The 23,163-nt window shown below is 38.1% G+C and overlaps 3 protein-coding genes across 11 annotated transcripts; 2 read left to right on the forward strand and 1 right to left on the reverse strand.

The window, feature by feature from the left end:
- Nucleotides 1-133: 133 nt before the first annotated feature.
- On the forward strand, nucleotides 134-12,357 carry LOC135628465 (phosphatidylinositol/phosphatidylcholine transfer protein SFH8-like). Of its 8 annotated transcripts, none has more exons than XM_065135119.1 (20): nucleotides 134-363; nucleotides 627-708; nucleotides 3,074-3,210; nucleotides 3,304-3,362; nucleotides 3,464-3,587; nucleotides 3,968-5,092; nucleotides 5,187-5,313; nucleotides 6,237-6,537; nucleotides 7,162-7,261; nucleotides 7,868-8,134; nucleotides 8,246-8,323; nucleotides 8,423-8,524; nucleotides 8,611-8,660; nucleotides 8,754-8,853; nucleotides 8,936-9,034; nucleotides 9,111-9,227; nucleotides 9,634-9,766; nucleotides 10,926-11,329; nucleotides 11,698-11,772; nucleotides 11,860-12,357. In XM_065135119.1, the coding sequence occupies exons 7-20, from the start codon at nucleotides 5,280-5,282 to the stop codon at nucleotides 11,878-11,880; spliced, it is 1,881 nt and encodes a 626-aa protein (XP_064991191.1). In that variant the 5' UTR covers nucleotides 134-363; nucleotides 627-708; nucleotides 3,074-3,210; nucleotides 3,304-3,362; nucleotides 3,464-3,587; nucleotides 3,968-5,092; nucleotides 5,187-5,279; the 3' UTR covers nucleotides 11,881-12,357. The 8 variants fall into 8 exon arrangements, with proteins under 8 accessions (XP_064991191.1, XP_064991189.1, XP_064991192.1 ...); XM_065135117.1 differs by having other exon boundaries at nucleotides 3,974-5,092; XM_065135120.1 differs by having other exon boundaries at nucleotides 3,314-3,362; nucleotides 3,974-5,092.
- A 500-nt stretch (nucleotides 12,358-12,857) lies between these two features.
- Nucleotides 12,858-17,953, reverse strand: LOC103987943 (uncharacterized). 2 transcript variants are annotated; one of them, XM_065135125.1, is made up of 5 exons: nucleotides 17,915-17,953; nucleotides 17,662-17,774; nucleotides 16,904-17,542; nucleotides 15,070-15,498; nucleotides 12,858-13,276 (listed from the first exon to the last, which is right to left on the reverse strand). In XM_065135125.1, exons 3-5 carry the CDS (start codon nucleotides 17,487-17,489, stop codon nucleotides 13,110-13,112), a joined length of 1,182 nt encoding a protein of 393 aa, XP_064991197.1. In that variant the 5' UTR covers nucleotides 17,490-17,542; nucleotides 17,662-17,774; nucleotides 17,915-17,953; the 3' UTR covers nucleotides 12,858-13,109. The 2 variants fall into 2 exon arrangements, with proteins under 2 accessions (XP_064991197.1, XP_009404697.2); XM_009406422.3 differs by lacking the exon at nucleotides 17,915-17,953 and having other exon boundaries at nucleotides 17,662-17,844.
- Nucleotides 17,954-19,298: 1,345 nt separating this feature from the next.
- Nucleotides 19,299-23,129, forward strand: LOC103987918 (phosphopantetheine adenylyltransferase). Its single transcript, XM_009406387.3, has 6 exons — nucleotides 19,299-19,603; nucleotides 19,687-19,758; nucleotides 20,566-20,625; nucleotides 22,295-22,389; nucleotides 22,498-22,567; nucleotides 22,693-23,129. The coding sequence occupies exons 1-6, from the start codon at nucleotides 19,427-19,429 to the stop codon at nucleotides 22,798-22,800; spliced, it is 582 nt and encodes a 193-aa protein (XP_009404662.2). The 5' UTR covers nucleotides 19,299-19,426; the 3' UTR covers nucleotides 22,801-23,129.
- The last annotated feature ends 34 nt before the right edge of the window (nucleotides 23,130-23,163 follow it).

Consider the following 23,163-nt stretch of genomic DNA (forward strand, 5'->3'; position numbering starts at 1 on the left):
TGGCGCTTACGTGGTGCCTTGCGATTGGAAGTGTCCCCACTGCAGGGCGGGCCCCAGCATTGCCTCAAATCACAATACGGGAAGGTATGAGACGTCGTCCACGTTAACAGAGAGGGAGTACGAGTGCCTTAAGGACGAATCCCCTCTTTTCCCTGGACCGCAATGGAGGCGGCGATTCTTCCCGCCGACTCTTGGGCTCGGTGTCGGGCCATTAGCCACCGGAGGGTCGCACCGCCAGATCCCCACGCCGATTATCATGGCGGAGATGAGGTCTGAACGCGATGGCGGAAGCAATCGGCTGTTTCTCTTGGGAACGGGGTTCGTCGGGCGATACCTGTACGATCGCCTCACAAGACAAGTTTGGTAGAATCTAATCCACCCTTTTCCTTGTGAATTGTATCTCCTCCGTTTTCTCTTGTGGTTTATCTCCTCAATAGTAGTTGTTTAACCTAGATCGTTGCTTCTTCACCACGATCGAATTGGAATCCTTAATGTTTCAAGTAAATGTTTTTCCCATTATGTTTTGTTAATTACCTCTGTATTCTAGAGCTAGCTTCTTGTGAAGTATGTTATAACGTGCTTTTCATTTGGAATCTCATGGATCTTTCTCTTCCTTCCCTTTTCAGACATTTCTGTGGCATCAGTGTAAATGATCCTATGAAAAGAGAGCTCAAGGAGATGGGATTAGAGGCCTTTATTTTTTATGAGGTAAGCAACAATTAGGTTTTTTCTACCTGTAAACAATTTTATCATAGTCTATTGCGTAGTGTATTTAATTAAGGAAGAAGAATGTCTGATCGAGATTCCAAGCATGAATATGATGGCACTTTGTGCTATTTTATCAATGCCAACAGAGCAAATAAGGGCTGTAAATTTTGTTCTTTCATATAACTTTACATATCGGAAATTTTGGTTGCCACAAATGCAGGCAACCAAACAGCTTCTTAGAGTGGCCTGAATGGATTCAAAGAGTTATTTACTCTTTCACCAATAGACATAAAATTAATCAATATCATTGGTTCAGTCAGACCAAGATGCGGTCCAGGCTCGGTGCTGGCTCAGGTCTGATTCGTCAATCAATCTGCAGTTGGGCTTCAATACAGACTGGAATGGGTTTGGTTCAGACTCAGGTCTATCTTGAGTCTGATTTGGGTTTGGTTCACTATAAGCAGGTTAGCCTAGACGGGCGCCTGGGATGCCTGGCAGCCAGCCTGAGTTGCTTGCCTAGGTCACACCCGACATGTATTGAGGTGCTTAGGGCTTGCTTTGCTTGGCTCGAGCGCCTATTAATATCACTGGCACACTAATCTACCATCACATGTTATAGAAGCTGCAAGCAATCTAAGAAACTATTTATTATTCTTGGTAAGTTTGAGATCTGTATGTAATGATAATGCACTCAGCTAATTTCGCCCACGACATGTTTTGACTATTTTCTAGTAACTAGCAGCTAATCAAACTGATTGATTTTAAATCTTTAATTTCATAATTATCTGTAGAGAAGCATGTGCTAGCTAATTGATTTCATAATCATGCAAATTCTTTGATTATATGAAGAGGTAGAGAAGTATGTATTTACAAAACTGAGTGTGTTTCTCTGCTTAATTGAAGTTCATGTAGTAAAGGACATGTACCAATGACAATTTTAGTTTTGCTTCATGACAACTAATCGTTTACTGTCAGCAAATCTAGATGTATTCATTCACCTGCTAGCAGAAAATCTTAGATTTATATGTTATATTTCAATATTGGATATATTTTCAAGGTGGATTGCCTGGATTCGAAAGTCTGAAGAACTCACTAGGGATCTTCTATGATATGGAATCTTCTGACGGTGTTTTTTATGAATAAGAAGTTTAATTTAGATGACAGTACTCTTAAAATTAAAGTCTTTGGTTCTTCTTAATATGGTTGGTAATTATTTCATGATTTCTAATATGAATCAAATTTCTCTAAGAACTAGGTTACTTGGAAGATAAGGAATTCAAAGTATGGAAAGATTTCTGTGTGAAGAAACAAATATTGGAAATTAGGATCTAGTTATTCAATAAATATCCTATGTATATAAAGTATTGATGACGAATGCATAATTTTTTTATATGAGATGTGTGGAAAAAAAAAAAAACTTAAGAGTGCTTCCAAGGGAGTCTGAGTTAACTCAAGAAGACAGCTATATTTTTTTCATAGACATTAGTAAGAGTGCCGAATCACAAAGCTTCTTATCTTTTGATTCTCTGAATTGTTCCTTAATACTAGTATTGCCTCTTTGTAGGTGTGTTTTTTGTTATCTCAAAGTTTATTATTTTTTATTATCTGAATTGTTTCATAAGTATTGCCTCTTTTTGGGTGCATTTCCAAGTGATCCAATGATTTAAGATGACCCCATTGAAGACTTAGAAGCTGATGTAGGAGATGTCGTTGCTGGGACCTTTTGGTCCTCTTTATACTGAAGAGGATTGTCTTTTGATTGTTAAAATATTATGTCTTTATAGTGTAAAACTTTTTTCTATGAAGATGATCGTGTAGACAAAATCACGACTAAGGAGACTCTTCTTGAGTGCATAGCTGCTGCTGGGTGGGTGTAAAACTATTAAACAGTCGTATACTAGGAGTCAACCCTCAATGTCACCCCGCTCAAGTCAACGGGCATTGCATTATGGTGCAAAAATCAATGAACTCATAATAGAGACTCCTATTAAAACAAAGATAAAGGGGCTTCTTATTTACTTTGAAAATGGGAGGAATTCCTCTCTTAAGAAGAGGAGGCCTTGAAAATCCTCCATTTTAAGATGCAAATAGACTTCTTATGTGAAGATCATTGTGCTCGATTTGCTAAGAGAATAATGATGTAGGATTAGGTCAAATGAACAATAAAAGATGCCGTGTTAGGAGATGCTTCCCCACAATGCGCACCATCTTAACATGAAGCTACTGCAATAGTGTTAAGAGATCACTGAGCCAATCTTGGCATTTGTCCCCAACACTGATGCTATCTTTGTGATTCCCACTGTAAAAGTGTTAGTCATATATTTTTCGAATGCTCTTTCAGTTCTACAGTATGGTCACTTACTAGGTTAAGCTGGACATTCACTTTCAACACTTGGGACTCATGGCATGCTGGAAGGGAGTGATCTCAACAAGCATGGTGCTATGACCTTGAGAGCTTTGATCGCATATACCTTTTGGTTAATCTAGAAGGCCCAAAATGAGGTAGTTTTTGGGAACTGCAAGAAAACTCCAAAATCCATTTTCTATCAAGTGATGATGCATGGTTTTGATTGTATTCCTTCTTCCATATACGAGGGCCAACAAGATTTGATAAACCGGATCAATTTTAGATGGTCTCATCTGCAGCAGGACTGGTATAGGCTCAACACTGATGGCACTTTTCATGAGCCATTCCAGGTTGGTGGGTTGGGATTTTTGCTGCTTCGTGACTCTATTGGCATATGCTTGTTTGCAGGTCGCAAGAACACTGAGGGAAAGGCAGCTTCCTCAACGAGTTGGCTGCTATTCGTGAAGGACTGCTGTTGTGTAAGGAGTGACGAGTGGGGAAAGTGGAAGTGGAGACGAATGCAGAATACATGGTACGCCTGTTGCCACGACACTGTGATCCCCCTTGGCGATTTACAACCTCATGCAAGATTTTTTTTTTAGATGCAAAAAATTTCTCATACTTTTCATGAAGGAAATCGATATGCCAACTAGTTGGCAAATAGGGTTAGATCATTCAGATCTCAATTTTTGTTCCAAGGGAATTGGCCCAAAGCCTTCAACTTCTTTCTTTTTTTTAGTACTAATCGCTTAAGCATCGGTCAAGTTCGATATTTGAATTAATCTAAGCTGTTTTTTTTTCGAAAAAGAAAATTATGAAGCTACTGCAAAGGTGTAGACATGTAGAGGGAAAATGATATTTAATCTCTTCTATTACCGAGTGTTAGGCTTACCTGATTTTGTGATTGTAAAGCTACAGATTCGGCCTTGTCAACGCATTCTGTGCATCCTAACCTGTCCAAGGGGGCACTATGGTTTCGAGATGGTGACACCTGCGATAGTGAGTGACGTTGTCGCGAGGGAACCGATGCGAAGACAGGTATATTTGATCCTTGCTATATATTATTATTATTATTTCCCCATCAAACAATTTTCTTTTCGGAATATTTTCCAGCTGCCATCCGTTATTAATCTCCCTCATGATAATTGTTTCTTCAAAGAACCGATCTGCACCAGTAAATAACACTATTACAATCAGAGACATTCCTAAGCTAATATTCTTCTCAGAAAGACAAATAAGAGTCGCATCTCCTCAGCATTATCCTCCAACCAACCATGATGGTCAGTCAGCCTGTCAATCTCTTTGGTATCATCGGTTGACATTATATTATTGCAGTCAAAACTCATGTTTGGTGATGGTGAATAAGGTACAGCTTGCTTCAGCATTACTACGACCCAAAACTCTTTTATTTCGAGTTGGTGGTGGTTGATTAAAATGGTACTCAATTGCTTCTCTTAATTTCGAGTCGGTAGGGGTTGATTAAATAGTACTCAATTGCTGCTCATAATTCATTTACTTCTTAATATATATAGCTGTAGTATTTGCAACATCTCTCCTATTGGCCCACCTTATATGGGGCCCAGACTCGGACATCGAATATTTGGAAAATAAATACTAATTTAAATGTTTAGGTCGCTATATCACCGGTTTTCAATAATAATAATAATAAAGCGTAGAGAGAAAAAAAATATCTGAGGTCGCTTAAAACCGGCGCGTTCCGCTTGGGACCCACTATCCGCGGGGGGCAGCACCAACCACGTGGCTTCTGTTGGGGCCCCGCACACTCGAGTGTTTGCAGCTTGCGGTTCGGGCCCTCTCCGAAAGGCCCCCGATTTCTCGGCCGGGGAAGTCGCGATTCATTTCTTTATCTACGTCGCTAGTTTCGCCTGCCCCCTCATGCCCTTCCCGCACCTCAGCTCTGTCGGCTGTCCTACCGCCGCTTCTCCGCTGCCGTCCCCACGATCGATCTAGCGCCTGAACCTATCGCCTGCGTCTGGATCATCTCTGCATCCGTCTCGAGGCGCCAGATCTTTTGAGGTAGTTAGGTTCCGACTCCGGTTGGGGTTTCTGGGAGATCTGGGCATTCTAGGGTTTGCAATGGATTTCTGACTCGAATGTAGCTTCTTTGCAGGAGTAATTGTGCTCGCTTAGCCTCCTCTTCGTCATCCTCCCCCCGTGGTATTTCGATCGCGCTGGTTTGTTTGCCGTGATATGTCCTTGTGATATGTCGGGGCCACTGGATCGGTTCGCTAGGCCCTGTGAGTCGCTTTTTTCCTTTTCCTTGTGTCAGATCATAATGACTAGTTTAAATATGTGGACTTTGGATTTTTCATTTTAGATCAATCCGATCTGCTGGCTTCTTGTATGAGATCTTAGCAAAATACATTCTTGGTTGTTTATAGCTACTAGTAGGGTATCGATGTATGCTGTAGACTGAATTTGCTGTTGGGTTTCTGATTAATGATTAAGTGTCTCAATTTCTTCATGAGCTATCACCACACTCAAAGAAAAGCAGTATGTTCAATAAAAGCCCTTGGTGTTTAAAATTATTCATTTATTGTTCCATGTTTTACAAACTTGAGTCAGGCCAATAAACATTAGGATGGGTTTCATTTATTGATAAAAATTATCAATATTGCTGCTAGGTGGCTCCTAAGTCCTAACACAGACCCGATGCATGGGATCCACGAATGTGGATGCTACATTATCAGGTCTGTGACAGACCACATTACCGTTAAAATTTGCATGGGTAATTTACCCCATTTAAAAAGTATTTCCCCAAATGTAAACTTATTTGTTTCTGCCTCAAACAAGACTTTACCCAAATATTTCGATCGGATTTATTGCTTGATCTGGCTTTAGTCATTTTGTATTTGATGTTAGAATCCAAATTTTGTTACAAACTTACAATGTACAAGCATTTTTTTTCCCTTTGTTTGGAATCAAAGTGATTAGTAGTGATGTGTAAATTTGTTAATCAGTCATTTGGCAAGATATTACAAAACATTTGGGATCTTTCTACTCTTGAAGCTCTATCATTCTATGTCACTCCATTTGTTTCCTTTTCTCAAGTGGCATACTCTTCCATTTGGCATAAGAAAAATTCTCTTGTTTTTCTGCATCCTTTATAACGTATCTTTCTTCATTAATGAATCATGTATGAAATCTTTACTTGTTATAGGCTTTGAGGGGTTTTCAAGCCATGATGAGCGAAAGGAACGAAAATCAGATATTGAAAATTCAGAAGATGAAAGAAGGACAAGAATTGGATCGCTGAAGAAAAAAGCTATAAATGCATCTACGAAATTTAGGCATTCTTTAAAGAAAAAGAACAGAAGGAAGAGTGATGGTCGGGTCGTTTCTGTTTCAATTGAGGACATAAGAAATATTGAGGAACTAGAGGCTGTTGATGCATTCCGTCAGTCACTAATTTTAGATGAATTGTTGCCTGCAAAGCATGATGATTATCATATGATGCTGAGGTAAGTTATTTCTCTTTTACCAATGTTTTGCCATTAAATATCTTTATATGCTTTTGCCATATATCTTTAAGTTTTTTTTGCAATTTTGACCCTTGTTACCTTCACCAAAACCACCTTTCTTTTTCGCTTGATCCATGCAACCAACCATGGTAGGGAAGATTTATAAGGCTGTCATGCTAATTCTTTCTGAGCAAGTCATTCATAGAACTTATCTACCTTTCTTGCACTTAAATTTGTATTGATTTGCACCAGTGCTTTTTATTTGTCTTTTTCAAGGCATCAAAATATTTCAGAGTTTTTTTTCTGTATTTCATCCTCAATTATTGTTAATATGCAATTCCTTTAAGTCTGCTTAGCTTGATTTATAACTTCTAAGTTTTCCTTCTTCATTTGTCCTTCTGTCGATTCATACTTAGCCTTTCTGTTCCTGGATTATAGGTGTATAGTTCTTTCTAGAATGAAGAAGATTTTAATATTTTGTTTTCTTTTCACTAATTACCTGAAATATTGTTGTTTCTTCAATATTCTCATATACGTTTTTCCTTATGAAGCAAATTATGCTTACCTTGTTGCTTTGCAGTTAATTTTTCATGCCTAATATTTTGAAAACTTGTTTTCTTATAGATTTCTGAAAGCACGGAAATTTGATATCGAGAAAGCAAAGCATATGTGGGCCGAAATGCTTCAATGGAGAAAGGAATATGGCACGGACACTATTGTTGAGGTTATTACTTATTGAACCTCAAACACTATGAAGCAATTATTTAGTATACAACTGAATAGCTCTGTGAACACCTGTTAAAACGTATAAAATAATAGAGACCTCGGGAGCTTGTCATGTTTATGTTAAGTCAATTTCATGAAGATTTATTTAAGGCACATCTTCAGTGAATTTTAATAACCTAGGAATGGACATATTTATGAGTTTTGATATGTTCTCCTTATATTAACAAGTAAATATTAAACTGTAACATGAGATGCTTATATTAAAATTGTAAATCATCTCACGTGCTAGAATTTGCATTCAAAGGAATGACAGAAGTCATTATCTTGTTAAACTTATATCTTGTTTATTATCTGCATATTACTTTAAAGTTTAAACTGTTACTTTGGAATATAATTTTCTATTAAATTATTTCTAACTTTATATGAGTGTTTCTAAATGATTATGGATTTTTTGTTGGACAAATATAAAACCTTCTTGTAAACTAAACTGCATATTCTATTTTCAGATGTTGGCCTCCTTTTCCCCTTATCCCGTAGTAGCAGTTCATCTTTTGTTTACATTGTCTTTACTTTAAATATCTAATTGAATTTGATCTTTCATCAGGACTTTGAGTATTCTGAGTTAAATGAAGTTCTACAATACTATCCTCATGGTTATCATGGGGTGGACAAAGAGGGGAGACCTGTTTATATTGAAAGGTTGGGGAAAGTCGATCCTAACAAATTAATGCAGGTCACCACTATGGAGCGTTATGTAAAATATCATGTGAAGGAGTTTGAGAGGAGCTTTTTAATTAAATTCCCGGCTTGTTCAATTGCTGCAAAAAGGCACATTGATTCAAGTACAACTATTCTTGATGTTCAAGGCGTGGTATGTTATAACAGACTCAGCAACATGAAGAAACATAAATTTTCTTTAGTTAGAATGTACAGTGAACTGATGCGTCACTTCAATTCTTGACATGATCTGTCCGATTTATAGGGTTTGAAAAACTTCAGCAAGACTGCCAGAGAACTAATTCAGCGATTGCAGAAGATTGACAATGATAACTACCCTGAGGTATACAAGACATAGTCATCTTCACTTGAGTGGATTTTGAATGTAGTAATATTCACATTGACTAGAAATGCCTGTACCTTGTTGAAACAATGTCTGTAGACCTTGCACCGAATGTTTATCGTCAATGCGGGCCCAGGATTCAGGCTTCTGTGGAACACTGTAAAGTCCTTTCTGGACCCAAAGACTACTTCTAAAATTCATGTAAGTTCTTTTTCATATCTTGATGAAATGGATCTTTACTCAGACGAGAAGATGCATGCTGAGATTGTTTTTCCAACTTCCATCAGGTTCTTGGAACAAAGTTCCAGAATAAGCTGTTAGAGATAATCGAGCCCAGGTATGTCCTTTGCCTATTATTTTATACAACATTCGACCATGAAGGCAGGTGTTGACTCTACCTTATAACATATTACTCTGAATTATTCTCCAGTGAGTTGCCAGAGTTTCTTGGTGGTTCTTGTACTTGTGCAGATCATGGAGGATGCCTAAAATCTGAAAAAGGCCCATGGAAGGACCCAAATATACTGAAGGTATCTGTTAGAATCTCATTTTTTTCAACATTTTCTTTCCTTTTCATGTGCAGTATTTACCATGAGATTTGTTGGTATACAGATGGTCCTTAGTGGTGAAGCACAATGTGCCAGGCAAATTGTAGCTGTTTCAAATGGGGAGGGAAAGATCATTGCATACGCTAAGCCACAAAACCCAACAGTGAGTTCTCATTTGATATCGGTTCTTGCACTTAAATCAAATTTCTGTGGTACTGAATTATTTGTTGCTGAAACAGATAAGGGGTAGTGATACATCTACTGCCGAATCTGGATCAGAAGCTGAAGATATCGCTTCTCCTAAAGCAGCACGGGCTCATGTATCATATCCTCGCTTGACCCCAGTACATGAAGAGGTAAGTTTGTTTATTATAGTTGTTCAAGAGGTGTATAATCAGTTTTTATTTCCTGTTGCTTCAGAAAGGAAGCTGAATTTTCAAATTTTGCAGTTATTAATCTTCTCTAGCATTGCTTATGACACTGTTTATCCTCTTTTATTGTTCTCTTTACTGTGGACTTGCACAATATCACTAATTTTGCTTTCATAACAAGAATTAATTATGTCCTTTGTTTTTCTTTATTTGCAGTCTTTTGGCTGTATTCTGTTCTTAACTTTAGCTTTTAGTCTTTATGCCACAGACACCTCTTGTTAACAGTGATAAATGTAGTTGCCTCTGAAATTGTGACGATATCCATCTGTGGCGGTTGTAAGAACTAAGAAGTCATTATTAACATTTATGAATCTCTTGTCTCCTCCTGCAGGCAAAAATGGTTAAGGCAGCTAGTTTCTCTTCTGGATTTCCACAGTATGATGAATACGTTCCCATGGTAGACAAGGCTGTTGATGGCGGCTGGAAGAAAGAAGTCTCTAACAAAAGGCTATCTACATCTAAAGGTCCATGAATCTAATGTTTTTTTTAATAGTTGATATTGCAAGTAATTTCATCTTTATTGCCGATAATTAGAGATATTGAGGATGATCTCAAATATTAATGTTATCCTACACTTGTTTGATTGTTGACATAACAAACCGATTCTATTTGTTGGTGATAAGGAACTATTTGGTTGGTTGGCCATTGGTGCGGCCTGTAAGCTCGCAAGAAATTGTTCGTTTTGGGCGATGGGCGTACCCGTACAGTTTTGTCCTTTCGGAGCATGTGAGCTTCAGAAGGCACCTCTGAGGGTAAGGGAGACTCAGTGGACTTATGAGCCCTTGGTTCCCATACTCCTCAACCAATGTGGGACTAAATGGTTTTATCAGTGCTCCCTCTCGTATGGGAGCAAGGACTCATAGTCGAGGTGCATGACTCAGGAGCTAGTTTGCTTGGTCGAGATGCAGGCCTCGGCCCCTCCTTCTAGCGCTAAAATGTTAAAGGACTATTTGGTCGGTCGGCCATTGGTGCGGCCCGTAGGCTCGCAAGAAATTGTCCGCTTTGGGCGATGGGCGTAATCGCACGATTTTGTCCTTTCGAAGCATGTGAGCTCCAAAAGGCGCCTCTGAGGGTAAGGGAGACTCAGTGGACTTATGAATCCTTGGTTCTCATATTCCTCAACCAATGTGAGACTAAATGGTCTTATCAATTGGCAAACTATGGCTTCAAGATACTGGGTTTTCAATGGAGTTGACAAACTTCTTTAGAGCAAATAGATCTACCTCATTTTACAATTTGGTCAATTATCTTATTTGTTTAATCACCAAAATCCATGGACCAAGCTATTTTGGGTTTCCTCCCCTCATCTAAATATCTTCTAAACATCTAATTTGGAAGTTCAAATTCTTGCTAATCCATGCCATTTGCATCAACTTGGTAAAGTTCGGATGTCAACTTACATGGTTATTCAAAGAAGCACCTCAGAGTTCTGTAGGCTTGTCTATTGGTGATTACTTTGGGCTCTTTTTGGATCCTCAGCAAATTATTTGAATGGTTCAAAGAGAATAATTCCTGGAGAGATGAATTTTTATTGCATTTGGGATGCCATGTAGCTTTTAACCTGTCATCGTGCTGTATTATTGTTTTCTGAGATAAAGTTGGCTCATGTTATCTTCATTGCAGGAGAATGCTCTATCTCTAAGACACACAACACTCCTCAAGGAGTTCAATCTCGAACAATCCAATTCCTTGTGACCATCATCATGTATCTCTATACACTGGTTTATTCAGTCATCAGATGTGTGTCAAAGAGGCTAAAGAATGAAGTCTCTGAAATAGATGAACACGATCCTTCTTTTGCTGCGGATCCTGTGCCCAAGGAGGAATTCCGTCCTCCTTCACCTGCTCCTGTATTTACAGAGGCTGACCTCTTTTCACGCCTTCTAAGAAGGTTGGAAGAGCTGGAAGAAAAGGTGGACACCCTTAAAGCAAAACCATCTGAAATGCCCTCAGAGAAAGATGAGTTGCTCAACGCAGCCGTTTGTCGGGTAGATGCATTAGAAGCTGAGCTTATTGTCACGAAAAAGGTGTGCTTTATGTCCTATCTATCTATTCTATAAATCTTAATCTAACACAAGTGCCTGTGTTATAGAAAGCAACACTTACTAGTGGAGCATAATATTCAAGCCAAAACATTGTCTTTCTTGTCACTTGAATTCTTTGATAAGTGAAAATATTTTTCAAACCTGTTCTAGAAGTTCTTAATTCATGATTTAGATGTCCTCATTGCCATGCGTCGTATTGCACACGTGTGCTTTTTTTTTTTATACATATTCCCTGCAGTCATGCAATTAGTTAGCATATGCTCTCTCTTTATGTTTATGATATTTTTGCTGTTTATATTTGATAATGTGTTCTCCTACATGCATCAATGAAATGGTTATGTTCTTGGTAGGCTTTGCATGAAGCTCTTATGAGGCAAGATGAACTTCTTGCATATATTGACCGTCAAGAGGAGGCCAAGATGCGGGTTAGTCAGATGGTCAATTTCATAAATTCTGTCTATGCTGTCAAGTGACAAGTCTAATAACTGACCTACTCTTTGGCATTTCTGCAGAAGAAGAAATTTTGCTTTTGAAGCAAGGGTGAAAATGGATGCCTTTCACCACCTTGAACTTTGTCCCCTCTGCTGCTTAATGGACCATGGTTTTGATGTGAATTCATCAAAACACACCAGCCCACTGACTAGAACAGTGAAATAAACCATGAAACCAGACAGTTTGAGAAGTAAATAATCTAGTTTTAAGTTGCTGGCTCGCTTAATCTCTTTGGAAGCCACTTTGTGCTCCTCTTATTCCAATGCTTTTGCCACCTGATCCAAAAATATGCAGTGGTTTAGTGGACCAAGATTGGCGGTGGAGATCAACAGTCGTAAATAAATGATACTTGTGTTCTCTTAGATGCCTTGTTATCTGTTTTATTTCTCTGACAGCAATCATGGCATGATCCTTTTGTCATTACCGGCTTGGTTCGGACTCTTGGCATATTGGCGGTAATATGGATTTTGTATACTTGTTGGAGTCATTGGTGTGGTATGGTCACCGCCTTTGATGAATTTGATGTAGTCAGTCTACTATGGCCATTGATCTCTCTCACTCTCTCTCCCACAGATAAAATTTTGAAATCATTTTTTTATAGAATTTTTTTTTAATTTCTGTACAATATTTCTTATTTTCTAAGAGAAAATTATTCTTAACTTTCGACGATGTAAGTCGTCACCTTTGTCCCGATGTCGCCTGATTGCACCAGGCCCTCGATCCTCGCCACTTCTGCCCTCATCTGTCCTTGGTTATCACCTTTGTCCCACTGTGAAGTCCATGATCTTGTGGTGGTGTCGTGGAACACTCCCTCGAACATGCGGACGACGAATGCGTGTGGGCAATGACTACAACAAGGGTGTGCAAGCAAGATCGTGTGGGCAAGGGCACACAAGTTTCTATAGATCTCGAGCAACTTTCACCAATTCGGAGAGAACAAAAAATCTTGATCATTAAGGGTGCAACCTTACAATATTACATCCATGTCCACTCCAAGAAGAAACCAAAACCCACACCATCAAAAAGATCTTCAACAACACAATTATTCACTTCACAGCTTGTATCATGTGCGAATGCCAAATTCCAGCTGGGATTGACCCACCCAATCCAATTATATACAGAGAGAGCAACAGAAATGCTCAAAAGCTGAAGACCAATGCGTAAGCCCAGAGATCTTGTTCCGCTTTTACTTCCTTATTATGTACATGATGTTATTATGTAGGAGTATAAGCAAAGAAAACACTTAACAACTAGCACAAATCTTTTGCTTTCATTTTTCACGGCTCTCCGTGGCACTGCCTTCAGTTGTTGAAGACCTCGAGACAGGAAGATAAGACCATGCAACGGCAGTGGCACCAACAGTCACAAGGAGACCAACCGTGCACCAAAACCATTTCTGCCTTCTCTTGCGCCTGTTACGATGTTGTCGTGCCAATTCTGCAATGACAATAATCAATGATCAAAAGAAGCACAAATGTTCCTTTTACTGCTTTCACTTATGGGTGCGGAGATGGGCTCAGGTGCAGGCATGGTAGTTCATAATTCTGAGTGCAGGTAAAAGTTCGGTACATTATCTAAAACTAAACAGCAAATGTAACAGGATAGCAAACTGAGAATATTGCATTAAAAGCAATCTACGTATTTCAAATATCATGTTAATAAAGTTCATTTACTAAAAAAAATCACAAAAGCAGATATCTGTGAAGTAGACTGAGCTAAAGCTGCTAGATAACAATAATCAACACTGCATGTAGGCTGATATCATACCTCCACAAAGCTTAGATGTCAATGGTACTTAGGGTATGAAAGTGATCCAAAATTGTTGCTTAAAGTGAAAGCTGCCATCTAAATGTAAGACCACCAAACTTACAGAAATGATGCAACCATGATTCAATTGGAGCAAATAGAAGCAACTCCGTTAGCGGCAAAAATGTTGTGGATCCTTGCAATAATTGTTGTGAATCTCACCAAACTAATGTCCAAATATCACGGTGATACATTTCAAAAAATTAATTCTCGTATTAAACATCAGATGCTTATTTATCTTTTAGGTATTCAAGATTGATAGAGAAAAAAAATCTTTTACTAATATATTATGTTCATAGCAAGAGACTAAAAATATCAGCATAAGCCAACTAAAGCTGTCAAAATATCTGGGAGAAGTTGATCCAAAATGTCAGATCTACAGTAGTCTTCTCACGTCCCTCACAATAATTGTTGTAGGCCTCACCTAACTTCTCTCCAAAAATATTCTCGTAAATTAAATTCAAAAATTTATTTATCACATTTAATTTGGTATTATTGATTAATTTTTTTATTATTCATATGTAATAGATGAGCTCTAAAAAATTATTTATAGCATGATAACAAAAAAATCAAACGAAACCAAATAAATTGCAAACCTATTAGGAATAAGTTAATCCAAAATGTCAGCTTTACACCCTAACCTTCAAGTGAAAAGACTTCAAAGAACACTTCATTTGAATCATAAAATTAACAAGTGTTTTGAATAATGAATAATCATGTATCAAACTAGTAGCATGAATGACCAGTCATTCTAATAATGCCCCCTAACCTAGAATCCTGCCCCTGCTAATGAAATATGTCTAATCAAATAAAAAGTCATAAAAATAAGGTCATCCATTTTTCTAATGAATTTATCATATCAGAATCAGCCTGACAATGCAAATTAAGTGTAAGGTGAATAGACTGAAAATAAATATCTACTGTTAAGAAATGTGGCCACAGTGATACATGAATCAAAGTTTTTTTCTGCTTAGGATTAACTACAGTTATATTCCATCGTATCTCAATGATACCAAAGTTTTCCAACTAGAAATTCTGCAAGAAGGTAAAAACTGTAGAAATAACATAAAAGGATCCAGTATCTTCAGACTTTAACCGCTTGGTTAAAAGCTACAAAGAGGGACAGTTCTAGTTTGAATTTCAAAAGTTTGTTAACCAAAAATATTTTGTGTGTGCATGTGTGTATGTGGTTCATCAGTTGGCAAATACTGATTAGTGAGACTTGCCCAAGGAAAAACCCACAGTTCTCTTTATAAATTGCTATTCACATTCTTGATGACACTTACAGCCACAGAAATATCATATATGAATTCAAGACATGATCAAAAGGATAGCCAGAAATTATAGCCAATAACATGCTTGATTAAGACTAAGTGGAGAAGTAATATCTGTTTCGCTTCTTAATGTAAATTTAGCATTCTCACCAACTGCTTCTTGGTTTCTTTGAGACATCTCCCTGTTTGCAGCTTCATAATACTGGAGGCGATCACGTAATCTAGCAATCTCAAAGTTCTTAGATTCAATTAGAGGTTCTGTCTCCATTTCAACCTCAGCACGAGAACAAGCCCTGCCTATGGCATCAGCCACAAAGCGTGAAACAACAATATGCTGGCACAACTCTGCAGGATCAACATTGGACTGTTTATCCACCTCAATGGTGAAAGTTGGAGCAGAAAACTTCAAGCCGACAAGTGACAGATGATGACTCAGCATCTTCCACTGGTTTTGAAAGTTCTCAACTGCTTCTTCAGTTTGCTTGCGTTTCTCTATCTCCATCAATAAATTCAGCCTTGTCTCACGCAGTTCATCTTCAATAATTCGATAAGATTGTGAAGTACCATCACTGGAAATCTCTGTATCAAGCAAAAGAAATTGAGTATGTCTAATTTATGGTCTTTAGTGAAATCTAGATCATGGAGTGATTCAGTTACAAAATGATCAACCGTTAAGTATGTCATTAGAATACTGATCATCTGAAGAACATATTAATGTGATCCGACAAGCCTTGAGAAGGCAAGCCACAATTTGATGAGTCTGTCATTTATAGGTCTATCCAATGTTTTAAAAGTGGTTTATGCAGTTGCATATGTGGATCGATCGCAAGATGCACTTATTAGCAGATCAACGATATAACAGGGTCACATTTGATATACGTGGCCACAAAGGATGCATCATCTTTGGGCATGCAGATAGAATCATATGGTAGCAATATTATTAGCTAAGTGCTATAAACTCTTACATTTAGCCTAAATGAATGAATCATTATGTTGCTTATTCATCTAATGTTTATCAGCATATAATATGCTATATTCGCTTGTGCAGTTACAGAAGTTAGTTTCATTATCTTATGACTATAGGATTTACATGTTTATATCACAGCTAGTTGAGAAGGTTATATCTGATAGAAATCTATACTCAACTTCCACTGAAATTCTTATTCCAATAACAGCTTCCCAAATTGATGAGCCTCTTTGTTTGCGATTGATCTAAAGTATCTGATATTTTGGCAATATTAAAAAAATTGAACAGAGTACAATATACTAGCTTGACAACTTGTAAAGGAGGTTACAGTCTAATTACAAGTCATTGCATTTTATGTTAGTTGATTACAGTTAAATGCTAGCATATGGGTGGATCTGTTCCATAACATGGGACCATGCCACTCACAAGTTAAGAAATGCTTTGGGACTTTACTCTTGCTCGAGTTCCATAGTTTTTGTGACAAACCCAGATGCTTTCAAGGTTGTGATGACCACAAATCCAAATGCTTTCAAGGTTGTGATGACCGAATCCATGAGACACTATGTGCTCAATCGACGCAATAACTTTCTATGGAATATAAACATCATTAAGTGCTAAAGATTTCCCTTTTGGACTTTTATATTTCCTGGAGTCCTTGACAAACTTATTTCACGATATGATTTCTTTTCCCTACCGATATTCTCACTTTCTTATGTTATTCTATTTACATATTAATCATCCCCATTTAATACAGGATCAGAGATTATACAAACTACTTTTCTAAACTTGACACTAAAGAACTATTCTACACATATAAGATATTCTATTGCAGAAAAACTCCAAGTTTTTCAGCTATTGTATGAGATCCACTGAATCGATGAAACTAGCATCAAACATCATATCAATAATAGTCATGCTTCATAACCTCAGATGGTACACATATTGTCGAATAATACCAAAAACAAAAAAAGAAGGCCAATAAAATCATAGTATTATCTGAGACCTATGAAAGTGTACCTTCAAACGCATCGAAATACTCCCCCGAAGGAGTACCGGGCCTCCAGCACACAGAACCATTACTTCTGTCGAGCTCAGGATTGCTAGAGGTGCTAAGAGAGTCCTGGGGATCAAAGAAATCCTCAGTCTCCATGTCTCCTTCCAAATCAACAGGGCATGGCTCGGCCAATTCCTCGGACCCGACAACCCCACTTTCCACATGCGCGTCTTTAAGCTTCTCTTCATGAAGTTCAACTGTGACCGAGTCCGGTTCACCTTGGCCTCCATGCGAAGCCCCGGGCTTCCCGTTCCCATCGAACTCGTTGCCATGAGAACCATTCACACCAACGTCAACTCCATTTCCATTGACGGCCTCAGCCTTCTGCTCCACCTGCGGCGGCGGCGGCTGCAGTCGGCCTCCACCGTTGAGGAGGCGCGGCCCCCGTCGCTTGTGGTTGATGATGTAGGGAGACGCGGGAGGGAAAGACGAGGGGGAGTCCGGAAGCGGAGTGGACTCGGGAATGGCGTAGAGAGCCGGCGAGATGTTGGGGCGAGGGATGCACTTCGTCGCGGACGAGTTCGGAGGTATCGGTGGCCGCCCCACCATGGTCGGCGGCGGTGGAGGTCGCTTGGGAGCGGCGGGGCTCCGAGACTCCAGCCCTAGAAAGGTCAGTATCGCCGATCCAAAGCGAACCCTTTCAGTTAGCTAAAGATGGCGTCTTTACCGACATCCAAAACCTCATCACATATCATCATCAACAGCACAAACGAAATCTTACCTGAATATAAGGAATCAACTTGGAACGGTGGAGAAACCGAGTCGAAGCAAATCAGCGAACGCAAGGATAAGATCGACAGCAGAGCGGAGGCGATCGATCGATTCACCCTAAAACTGGATAACCATCCATCAAAAACTGTAAGATTTGGGGAGTCGGCGAAACCCTATAATTTCAAAATGAGTTGACGTCCAAAATAAATAGAAAAACATTATTCTGCATATTATGATATATTTCACGCTACTATTTTTCTTACAGCAATCACATTTCGAATGACGCTCGTTGACCCAACGAACAATGTTAGCATTGTCCGACCGAATTGATTTTTCTCTCTCTCTATATATATATATATTCGAACTTTGTAGTAGGCAAAAGTCAACGCAGTAATGGATGTTATTCTTTGTAATGTAGGATTAGGTAGATAGTAATGATGCAAATATTTGATGGGTACAAGATGTGGACTTTTGGGTCGGGGAATCAATTCATTAGTGATAGTTTGATATTTTCTTTATTTTGGTAATTTTTCTATAGCAAATTTTATTATGATCAAATAGACACTAAGAGTAGAGGTGAATTAGAACAGCGGATAATAATGATGTCAATTTGAAAAATCTTCATTTCGATTAAAATTGAATGCTCGGATTCAGTTTGTAATAAAGGTAAATAGCAAGAAGTAAATGTAAACTAAATTTTTATAGTGGTTCGGTCATCGTGACCTCATCCACTCTCGATTCCTCTTTTTGTCGAAACCACCGACATTCACTAACAGTCGTCATTCAATAGGCAAATATCAATTACCTTCATTTAGAGTTTAAGAGGAGTTCATACAATATTACAATAGTGTTTTCTTTTTTTTTTTACTCTTAATTCTTGTGTATGTTAATCAAGGATGAGAGAGGTATTTATAGGTTTTAAGTAGATTCAAACTTGAAGCTTAAAAGTATCTCATCCATGATTTTCGAAATACTGACGATACCACAGTCTAGTTTGACGATATAATCACCTGACACCCTACCACTAGACGGTACTACCGCCTATTTTAGCTACTGCCTAGTTTGGCGGTACCACATCCCAATCGAATTAGGTCAAAAAAATTACAAGAGAGGTTTGGGTGGCGAAGTCAATTCATTCGTGCTAGTTTGATATTTTTTTTATTTCGATATTTTTCTATAACAAACTTAATACGTGTGGGTTGGTACATAATTTTTTTTATAAAATATAAAAAAAATTAATGTAGAGATATTTTAAAATATATAATTATTGTGTTTGACTTTCTCAAATGTAGTAGGATACGATGGTTTAAGGGTTGAAAATTTAGGTGGAGATGATATATCTGGATTATTATTATTCCTATGTACTGGATCATAAAAAAAAATGACGAGACTGATAGATCTAGATTATTATTCGTATGTATCTTTATATCAATTTAATATTTATTGGATCTAATCTTAAAATTAATCTCATAATTTAATTTACTGATACACCCTATCATTGGTATATCAATCTGATCGTAGTTTGATCGCTGTGAACAGATAAATATAATTTAATACGAAGTACTACCTTATATTATAAGATCGATCATTGTATTATTAGACAAAAATAAAAACCCTTACATTTGGTTCAAAAGTTCAAATAAACCGTCTGGATCGACCGTTCTGACAAGCAAAAGTAGCAGTGGAGGGAGATGGAATTCCGTCCAGATTCCAATAAGAGGGGGCGATAGCTTGGAAATAGGAGGCCGACTTGGTATCGATAGATTGAAGATGACATGACCTTTCCCCTTTCGATTCCTGGACTCTCTCCTCCCATGGATGATCTGAAGACGACGACCTCTCCTCCCTCGCCAGATCCCGATCACTCGTCTCAACCTCCGAATTCGTACGCGGCTGTCGTGATCGGCGGCACCTTTGACAGACTACACCAGGGCCACCACATGTTCCTCAAGGTCCCCCTTTTCCCTCTCCTTCTTGCCATGCGGGTTATCTACCTTGTGATGGTCTGCTTGTAGCTTAAGCTTTCGTCCTGTAGGCATCCGCGGAGCTTGCGAGGGAGCGCGTCGTCGTGGGGGTTTGTGATGGACCCATGTTGAGCAAGAAAAAGGTGCCTTGTTGTTCCTTTTTCTTCACCTTTTGTTCGATTTGCCTGTTTGGAAGCAAAAATAGGTAATAAAAATTGAATCAGAAAGTCCTAATCGTGCAAAGAACAAATCCGAAGCAAATCTTATTCTTATTCGCACTCTGCTGGTGTCCATATATCAACTATTTGATCTGTTATTCAGCTAATCATCATTTGACACAGCCATTAAGTGAGAGTTTTCCATTAGTTAATTGTCGTCTGTAGGACTCTCTATAACACCTCCAATGAGTCCCACTTCGAAAATTGGGAGAAGACTTTAGTTGGTCTATAAAAGACTAGATGAGTGTATTACCATTAACTTAAGCTTCAGCATTCAATATTACGTGGTTCTACGCTTATCAAGGTAGTAAGTCAATTATCCGACCAAAAGTTAGATTGTGAGGAATGATATCAAGGCTGACATGTGATATGTGAGGTTTGGTCCAGTGGTTGAGGGATACACGAGTGTGACTTAAGCATTGTAGATATTCTAGACATATCGAGTTAGCGAGTAGTTATCCTGTCGAGCTGGGTTGTGATACTCTTTTTAAGGTCAAAATAACAAAACACTTGTTGCTGCCCATCGAGACTGAGCAAAGCAATCACGCATTGCTTACTGCACTGTTACAAAATCTAAAATTGGTTTAGTAACTTTAAGGAGTATTTTGATCCCAAACATGGACTCAAAATCTCTTATTATTTAGTCTACTGCTGACAGTTGCTACAAGTACTTTTGCTGAATTATTGGTTTTGAGGATCTAAACTCTCGTCTTTTGGTCCCTGAAATTGCAGTATGCTTTCCTAATAGAACCAGTTGAGAAGCGCATGCAAAGTGTGAAGGACTTCATTAAGGTAATCTTTTGAGAGGTGCATCAGATATTCTACATTGCTGAATGAATATTGTTAATTATGCATCATTCAATGAGCAGTTCAATTGTGGCATACAGTAAATATCATGAATTTTATGTAGCTATTATCAAAAAATTGGTATGCTAACTTCAGACTTAAAGCTGCTTGTACTTCACATTTTGTTCATTTGGAAGATCTAATTAAGCATTCCTTGTCTCATGATCTAGCAGTTCTGTTTTGGTGCGACATTAGTTTCAGGCAGCAGAAATTTATTTGGATTTATTTATCACTTCGTCATTTATCTTAACTGTTTATTATCATTTTATATAGAACACTAAACTCTGAAAAATGAATGACAGGAAGGATAGGGAAATATTTTTTGCTCATTTATATTACGTGTAGTTCCTTGCTTTTGTTGTTAACAGTTCAAGGGAGCAACTAACATACTGATGACCTGTCTGTGCAGTGAGTCCCTAGTTCAAGGGAGCAACTAACATACTGATGACCTTAGCTTGTACTAGTTTATAACTTTATTATTAATGTTTATATGATCATGTAATAGTGACTTGTGACAACATGGAGATCTATCATGAGCTAGAGCGATTTATGGTCGATTCACACAATTGTGTGCAGTTTACTTAAATGGTTGCAGTTTTTGATGAGATGATAATTGCAACAATCTATGGCTGGCATCACTCCTTGGTGATTCTTCAGGTTTCACCTTCTTTTTTCCTAACAAAACCTCATGTATAAGTGGCAAGTATTTATAGAAACTGTTCCTTATATCGTCAGTAGTTTGTCGAGATAATTAGGCCTTCCTTGGAATGAGTTTCTATTAGGCCTTCATCCAGTTTCTATTAGCCAAGGTTTTAGCAGCTATGGCTGACATCACTTTTTGGTGATTCTTCAGATTTCACCTTCGATTTTCCTATGAAAACTCATGTATAAGTGGCAAGCCTTTAAAGAAACAGTTCCTTATCTCGGCAGTAGTTTGACGAGATGATTAGGCCTTAATTGGAATGAGTTTCTATTAGGCCTTCCTCCAACTTCTATTAGCCAAGCAGCTATGGCTGGCATCACTTTTTGGTGATTCTTCAGGTTTCACCTTCTTTTTTCCTATGAAATCTCATGTATAAGTGGCAAGCCTTTAAAGAAACATTTCCTTGTCATGGCAGTAGTTTGACAAGATGATTAGGCCTTAATTGGAATGAGTTTCTATTAGGCCTTCCTCCAACTTCTATTAGCCAAGCAGCTATGGCTGGGATCACTTTTTGGTGATTCTTCAGGTTTCACCTTCTTTTTTCCTATGAAAACTCATGTACAAGTGGCAAGCCTTTAAAGAAACAGTTCCTTACCTCGTCAGTAGTTTGCCGAGATTATTAGGACTTCTGTGGAATGAGTTTCTATCAGGCCCTCCAGTTTTCTCAAGAGGAGAAAACTGTGAGCAGTTAGAATATGTTGTCTCCACGACAATATCCGAGCCTTTGATCATGCAATCTTCTATCTCTAAAAAAAAGATCCAACTGTTGATGTTACTCGAAAGCTATTCACAACGTTTGCTCATTTATCTGAAAAATGTTCTAATTCTTTCTGGGCCACTAGTGATTCAGATGTTCTCATTGTATATATACACATACTTATTTTCTTTCCCACCACTGATTCTTTTTTTCAGTCCATCAAGCCTGAGCTGACGGTGCAAGTCGAGCCAATCATCGATCCATATGGTCCATCCATTGTAGATGAAAATTTGGAGGCAATTATTGTGAGGTGTCATATCTATCCTTCAATCCTTATCGAATATACTGCTCAAGACAGAATCAATCACAATTCAGTCATTAAAAAGCCACATCTAAATCCTTTGGGTTTGTCTTCCAGTAAGGAGACATTGCCGGGAGGAATTGCTGTTAACAGGAAGAGGGCTGAGAGAGGCTTATCACAATTAAAGGTACATGAACATTAAAAATCCACAAGTATCTCCTGTTATTTTCTTACAAGTCAACCATAAATAATTAGTTTTTGATATTGTTCTAAAGGTCCGGTCGGTTGATTCTCATTGTTGTGTGAATGCAGATTGAAGTGGTGGATTTATTGCCAGAGGAATCTACAGGAACCAAGATAAGTTCTTCAACACTTCGAAAAATTGAGGCTGAACAAGCGATCATCAATAATCAGCAATAGCAACATCAACAACTATCACATTCAGAGTGTCCCACATAGATACTACAAAACTACATTCAGAGTGTCCTACATAAATACCCTACAAAACTTTTTGACAAGGACATATGTTCGATTGTTCAAAGTTGTGCCGCAAAAGCTTACATCTTGTAGTATCCTTTTTACACACAGGAAGCAGATATATTTACGAGTGTACTTTCCACTATTGTAGTAAATTTATTTCTACAACTTGTCAACTAAAAAGCTGTAATTGTGAATTTCACAAATTCAAATAAACATTTTTATATGTTAGAAATTCTGATTTTACATAAAGAAAAGATATATTACATACATATTCTGTTTTGCAATTTTATTTCTTGATCTAAA

This window comes from Musa acuminata, chromosome BXJ3-1, assembly GCF_036884655.1.
Source record: "Musa acuminata AAA Group cultivar baxijiao chromosome BXJ3-1, Cavendish_Baxijiao_AAA, whole genome shotgun sequence".
NCBI lineage: Eukaryota > Viridiplantae > Streptophyta > Magnoliopsida > Zingiberales > Musaceae > Musa > Musa acuminata.

What these genes read in the sequence shown, in the direction of transcription:
- LOC135628465 (XM_065135118.1), top strand. Translation starts at nt 5,280, where the DNA reads ATGTCGGGGCCACTGGATCGGTTCGCTAGGCCCT. An exon ending in AGGACCCAAATATACTGAAG is followed by an intron (nt 8,854 to 8,935) that starts GTATCTGTTAGA and finishes GTTGGTATACAG; the next exon opens with ATGGTCCTTAGTGGTGAAGC. An exon ending in CTAAGCCACAAAACCCAACA is followed by an intron (nt 9,035 to 9,110) that starts GTGAGTTCTCAT and finishes TTGCTGAAACAG; the next exon opens with ATAAGGGGTAGTGATACATC.
- LOC103987943 (XM_065135125.1), bottom strand. Translation starts at nt 17,489, where the DNA reads ATGGTGGGGCGGCCACCGATACCTCCGAACTCGTCCGCGACGAAGTGC. An exon ending in GTATTTCGATGCGTTTGAAG is followed by an intron (nt 15,499 to 16,903) that starts GTACACTTTCAT and finishes TGCTTGATACAG; the next exon opens with AGATTTCCAGTGATGGTACT. An exon ending in AAGAAACCAAGAAGCAGTTG is followed by an intron (nt 13,277 to 15,069) that starts GTGAGAATGCTA and finishes TTGTCATTGCAG; the next exon opens with AATTGGCACGACAACATCGT.
- LOC103987918 (XM_009406387.3), top strand. Translation starts at nt 19,427, where the DNA reads ATGACCTTTCCCCTTTCGATTCCTGGACTCTCTCCTCCCATGGATGAT. An exon ending in GCCACCACATGTTCCTCAAG is followed by an intron (nt 19,604 to 19,686) that starts GTCCCCCTTTTC and finishes TTCGTCCTGTAG; the next exon opens with GCATCCGCGGAGCTTGCGAG. An exon ending in GAGGCTTATCACAATTAAAG is followed by an intron (nt 22,568 to 22,692) that starts GTACATGAACAT and finishes GTGTGAATGCAG; the next exon opens with ATTGAAGTGGTGGATTTATT.